Here is a 6,313-nt window from a genome sequence, read left to right as displayed (position 1 = left end):
TATTTTAAAATCTGAAGCGGATCCAAGATGGCCGCTCTCTCTGTCAACTCCGACATTTCGCAATAGGGGTTTACTGAGGCAGCCAAGCGTTTGCTTGAACGAAAGTAACATAAGGACAAATGAAATGTAAAGGAATACTTGGATAACGAAAAACGTTTTTAAACATTCATTATTGAAAAAAATTATTTAACTAACAGATGTAGATACTTGGTCTATCTATTTCATGTTGAACTCTTGAATCTTCAACTTGAAATCACAAGATTTTACGAAAATCAACAGATTAAAAAATACTACTATTCAACTTTATACACAACCATTCCCCCACGCTAAATTAAAGTCCAAGTTGCTTTTCAAATTTAATAAATTTACTTACATTGTCATTGGTCATTTGCGAAATTAATTTGTTTAAAAAAGATTCTGATTGTACACACAAGTACTCTAAATTGGACATCAAAAAGATGCTTGAGTTTCTAATTGATAATATATATGTTGTTTTTGGAACCAGGTCTTTCAATACTATATTGAAATTCCCATGGGTAGCAATTGCACCCTTTATTAACATACCTATTTTTTTATTCATATAAAGTAGAATTTATGCACATTTTTATGTGTGAAAAGAAGGAAACACTTGTTGTAATCTTCAATTCGACATATAGATATATCGACGACGTATTGTCAATTAACAATGGAAATTTTAATAATTATGTCGATACGGTAAATCTCGGTTAGCTCAAAATAAAATTAAAAAAAAAACGGATTCTGACACATCTCTCTCATATTTGGATATTTTACTTGAAAAAGACGTTAATGGTAAGAGCGTGCTCTACGTATGATCAATTTCTAAAACGAGGTAAATTATTGACCAACAAGTTGATGAAACAAGATTTTCAGCAGTCTCGTTTCATATCATCATTTCGTAAGTTTTTGGTCAATACAATGACCCTGTCAGCAAATACATGTACAATTTATCATTGAATCAAATGCTGACTGATGTTTTTCATACTAATTGTTATTACATTATTTATACAATGAATAAAACGGATTTTTTTTTTTCGTTGTGTCCTGATCATGACAAGAAGCGACCGGTCGGCATGATGTTTACTCCTCCGTGGCAACTGATCCCACCTTGGATGTTATGGAGGTCCGTGTTTGCTCTGCTTCTATTTTGTATTGTTCTATGGATTTTTGATCTTGAAGACTGTTAGTTTTCTCCATATGTTTTATCAATAGAGGGAACCTTCATTTACCCCCAGTAAAAATTCAAAGACAACATAGTATTAATGAATACAAATCATTCTTGCGTGTTTAAAGAGAGAAATGCTGACAAATAAAGAGTTCAGTTAATGTATCTAATAAAATTAAAATAATGGCCTTAGAATTTTTTTGAATTTATTTAATTTAAAGCTTTATGTTGTACCTTTCATTTTTTTTTTATCTAGGTCTAAGGGGCAGATCACTCATTAGCTTAAACATATAACTGAAGCAGAAAGCAGTGAAATCTTTAATCTGCAGTGTATATATGATCATTGAGATGATTTAGGCACCTTTGAAGTACAATATTCATCTCGCCTTTGGGGATCTGTGAATGTTGTACTTTTCATGTACAATATATTTGAGATGGCTTTGAATAACTAGTAATTGACAGGAATGAGGTGGCTTCGTATGGACTTCAAAAAAGCAATATTGTGAAATATTATTTACAACTAGTCCTATATGGGCTTTTATTGTATTTTTGTGTGATTTCATGCAACCTCATTTTCGTATTATAATGACATTCATTTCAAAGTTGTATTTTTGTGTGGGGTCAACAAATTAACCAAAAATTAACAACCCGATTTAACTTATTTTTTTAGATATGGTATCCTAAGCTGTCAACTATCATTTAGCAAAGAAAAAATTCACACATTTTAGTTTTAAAATTTGATCATTTTTGTATATCTTTATATGGAGATCTTCTTTTAAAGGAGATCAAAATAGTCTAAAAATGGCTGTCACACCCCAGCCTCGTTAAAAATATATATTATTTAGAACGAATAGTCTGGAATTTACAGAAAAAATTAAGTATGTTTGCGAACTCGACATCATTTTGCGAATCTCTCAAGCACCATGTACCACATAAATCTGTCTGGGTTTGCTAGCTCCAATATTTGCTTGCATAAAACTTCATAAAATTGCACTTCTATCATGAGTACAGCTACAAGCGCCTTGTTTTACAATTAATTATCAAACTAAGTGTGAAATATGTGGAAGAGCCAGGACTGGTTCTAACGCCTTTGATATTCACACATGAATTCCGTCATTAGTAGACTAATAACAAGTACCCGGCCATTGTATATCTTGTACAAAAATATATAATTTCAACACTTTGAATCATTTTTTACAACTTTTATTTCATTTATTTAAAAAAAACATGAATTAAAATGTGAAATCTGTATGGAAAATCTTGATAAAATATATTTTGCAAATGTGTTTTTCTTTGTTTTGTATTAATATGAATACACATTTACACATCTTAAAGATAAAATTATATTAATCAGCTCGTACGTTTGTATTCTATAATATCAAATTGTGCACGCTCGTTAAAGAAAATTCCGCAGCATTTTGTGCAAACTAGTTTTTTTTTCCATTTTTGATCTATTTTTATAATAATATAAATTTTTACCATTCTTTTGCTTGATCAAATCACAATGCAGAGGGTGAAGATAATGAACAGTGATCGTGTTCAAAAAATCTATAATCAATACAAATATGAGAAGAGAGATTTAAACAACCTCAATTAAAATCAGCATTTTTAAAATTATGTGGCTGTTACGGTGCATGATATTTTTATTAAAAGTATAGTCTTTTCTCCATATATCCAAGTGAAATTAAAGGAAACCGACCCTCTGATAGAAGGACAACTTTCCAAGTACAAAAATATGATTACTAATAATACTAAGTATTCTTTATCAGAGTTTCCTAATTGAGACCTCCTAGTAGTAAATTTGCGATGAAATCTAACATATGACGGAAACGTAACCATAAGAAGAATATGGACCATCTATTACTTTGCGATTTTTTGTTTCAAATTCCATTATATTTAACACAAAAAAAAAATTAAATCCAATTTTAAAAGCCTTATCAATTGAATAAATTATATATCTTTTTAAGAACCATTTTTAGAATGATGTTATGCTTTAAGTACCAAAAACAGCGCTAGCATTACATTTTTTTTTAAAAAATGAAGGAATATTTAGAAGAAATATAACTTCTGTTCACAAATGTATTGCTTTCAAACAGCCTCATACAGCATTGTGATATTCTGACTTAGGGGGCAGCGCTTTGTGGTACATGTATCTTCTAACAGGTATCAGGGTTCTCTATCGTTCTCTATCGAGTTTACCCGAAGCACTAAATTTTACGGTATTTTCCCAATCAAATTAGCGATTGAATTACTCTTCATTATAAAACAAAAGAATACATGCACATACTTTAAAAAAGAATCGCTAATTCGTTACACAAATTGTATAGTCGTACAGTGTACATATTGATAAAAGTAAAAATTCTGGTCAATACAGTCGAAATACTTATTTAAGAAATAAGGTATCATTTTTTGAGTTTTATTGGAATGTAAAACGGGTTGGTGACGTGATCAAATCTCATAAAGCCCGAAGGTCTTTATGGAGGATTTGATCATGAACCAACCCGTTTTAAGTCTAAATTCAATTTATCCTTGTCATCAAATACAATTTATCATTGAGTCAAATGCTGACTGATGTTTTTCATACCAATTGTTAGTCCATTATTTATACAATGAATTGACGACGGATTTTTCCGTTATTCCTGATCTTGACAAGGAGCCCACGGCGGGTGTGACCGGAGGGGATGCTCACTCCTCCATGGCATCTGATCCTACCTCTGATGTTTCGGAGGTTCGTGTTTGCTCTGCTCTTATTTTGTAGTATTGTTTTATGGACATTGACATTGAATACTGTTCGTTATCACAATATCCTTTATGCAATCAATGATTGGCAGATGGTTAAAAATGAAACTTATGTTGTTTTTAGTGAGCAATTTGCTATCAAAGACCTCCAATTTACACTTTAAAAATAGCTAAATATTTGAACAAAAAGATAATTATTAAATACGTAAGAAATGTCTAGGTCCAAGTAAATATATATTTACTTATTATTTTAAACATATTAGATATAATAAAAAGGAGTCACTCAATCTCTATCTACCTTGAATAAACGTCTCTTCCGAGACAGAAGATTTGGGTTTCAATGTTTGACATGCTTGTCTTTGGAAAGGATAGTCTTATCCACCCATTCCGTTGCCCAGATTCGAGAATTTCTGACAAATGAACTGTTCTTGTCATGATGTTTTGTTAACAAAAAGAAATATAAAACTCATAAAAATCTTCATTTTTTGTGCAGAACGCGACCAGGGGGTCACGTGACCGCCAATATCACGTGATTCGGCGCATGTGCAGAATGGTGGTTGATGTGCATTAAAATCGGGGAGGATTAGTTTAAAATATAATCAACATTGAAACCAAATATTGTTCTTTTATAGAAGTTACTCAATTAGTTCGCGAACTTTTTGATCACCCCTCGTATTACTTATATTTACATTTGTGACTGATGTAATACAAATAGAAAGGTACTAAAGTTTTAAGCCCAAAATGATTTTTTTTTCAAAAATTGTATGTGTTGTACACGTCGATGACTTACATGTATGATGTCACTATTGAATTACGTAGATCATTTATGACTAAACAATCAATTCATGCCTTTTATGGTCACATGACCAACTTGTTTTACGCAGGTGTAAAAATGCCTTGTTCAAAGTGTTATATAAGGGCAAACATTTGCAATTATAAATATATCTCAATAAAGATAAACAGCATTTAAAATGATTAAATCCGTGATACTTCTTAATGATGCCAAGGAATCATAGAAAATAAAATTGCAACGACCTTCCTCGTGCAAGTAAATGTCCTGTTCTCCATTGATTTAAAACAAATTAAGTTTAAACAGCTTTTTGACAAAGCAAAACCTATATATCCAAACAGAAAAAAATACCTTGCACATCACTGTCATCAGGCCTAAAAAAAATTATTTGTTTCACCAATTGCCAAAGTTTCAAAAATTGTCAAAGTTTCACCAACCCTGCAGAGAGAGTTATGTCAGTTCTTAAGTTAGGTCTTCAGAACTGTTCTCTTGAAAGGTATTAAATTTCAGTTAATTTAATATATACAATGAATAGATTATTAATTTTGGTTGGACATACCTATTAAATTTCTATGTATCTTTTATAATAGGGAGAAAATGATTCCTGAGGCTGCTGAAGCAGTTGCGAAGAGGTGTAACAGCATGAAGGATCTACGAGAGCACCCTGATATTCAAAAACCTTGGTCTGAGGCAATGGAGAATGTGAAAAGAATTATCTCCAGTAGATTCTGTAGAATTAGATTCTATGGCCAGAAAGTAGAGGTGATGGATAGTCTCCGAGAGGATGAGATCTCATTGCTACAAAGACATGCACGTGCACTTTTTCCAACCCTAGATTTGACAAAGGGTTGTAAGAACATATAAGCTTAAGTGTTAGTACATTTAATATGTGTTCCATCTTGCACACTGTCAGACACACTAGTAGAGATTGTAAAATATTTTGCAGGTTACTAACGTAACTACAGGAAAGTATGCAGCCTACATTGACTGGAAAGCAAAACATTGTCGAGAAAGGCAGTACACATTTCAAATACGGAAATGTAATGATCGGGCCTGCTGTCTCCCTAACACAGAGAATTGTCCAGAACATTGGCTTCCTGATCCTGTATTGGATGACAGTGGTGCACATTACAAGCCATATACAGAGGTATGTATCTGTTTTTCTAATGTAATATCTGATTGAAGACCTTTCAGTATTTGTTGATACATATATTTTGTTGCGTGAGCAGGTGAAGATGGAGGATACTGTTGAGGCAAAACCTAGGTCCAGTATTGTGAAGACCAAGGCTCCAAAGAGAACTCTCTCTCATCTACCGAGGTGTCAACTGAAGTAGGACAGTTGCCAGATCAGGAAACATCCAGGGGAGTAGCTCTGTCTTCCCAGAATGCAAGGTGCATTGTGGAATGTACCGAGTGTCAGAAACCAAGGGCTGTTTATTCAAATCTAAAGGTATGATCTTTTAAATTGATATTGATCACACAAATACAGATCCTCTGCAAGTGCTCACATCTTGAAGTTCACCTTAGTCTTATTTTAGAATTGTTCATTTTGTTGTTTTTTCAGATTAGTACAGATCGCCAAAAATGGCAATTGCCCTTGC

The 6,313-nt window shown here is 32.5% G+C and overlaps 1 protein-coding gene across 1 annotated transcript; it reads left to right on the top strand.

Moving 5' to 3' along the window:
- The first annotated feature begins 5,309 nt into the window (after window positions 1-5,309).
- On the top strand, window positions 5,310-6,084 carry LOC134272936 (uncharacterized). Its single transcript, XM_062755110.1, has 3 exons — window positions 5,310-5,474; window positions 5,659-5,859; window positions 5,942-6,084. Exons 1-3 carry the CDS (start codon window positions 5,310-5,312, stop codon window positions 6,044-6,046), a joined length of 471 nt encoding a protein of 156 aa, XP_062611094.1. The 3' UTR covers window positions 6,047-6,084.
- Window positions 6,085-6,313: the final 229 nt, after the last annotated feature.

The sequence above is a fragment of the Saccostrea cucullata genome, unplaced genomic scaffold, assembly GCF_032062105.1.
Source record: "Saccostrea cucullata isolate Sc308-1 unplaced genomic scaffold, CSIRO_AGI_Scuc_v1 ctg7334, whole genome shotgun sequence".
In the NCBI taxonomy this organism is placed as follows: domain Eukaryota; kingdom Metazoa; phylum Mollusca; class Bivalvia; order Ostreida; family Ostreidae; genus Saccostrea; species Saccostrea cuccullata.
The sequence above is the reverse complement of the archived record's forward strand: the minus strand, read 5'-3'. Positions and strand labels throughout refer to the sequence as shown.

Bases quoted from the DNA above. Each gene is read 5' to 3' on its own strand.
- LOC134272936 (XM_062755110.1), top strand. From the start codon at position 5,310: ATGATTCCTGAGGCTGCTGAAGCAGTTGCGAAGAGGTGTAACAGCATG. The intron at 5,475-5,658 runs GTGATGGATAGT...AATATTTTGCAG, and splicing joins TCTATGGCCAGAAAGTAGAG to GTTACTAACGTAACTACAGG. The intron at 5,860-5,941 runs GTATGTATCTGT...TTGCGTGAGCAG, and splicing joins ATTACAAGCCATATACAGAG to GTGAAGATGGAGGATACTGT.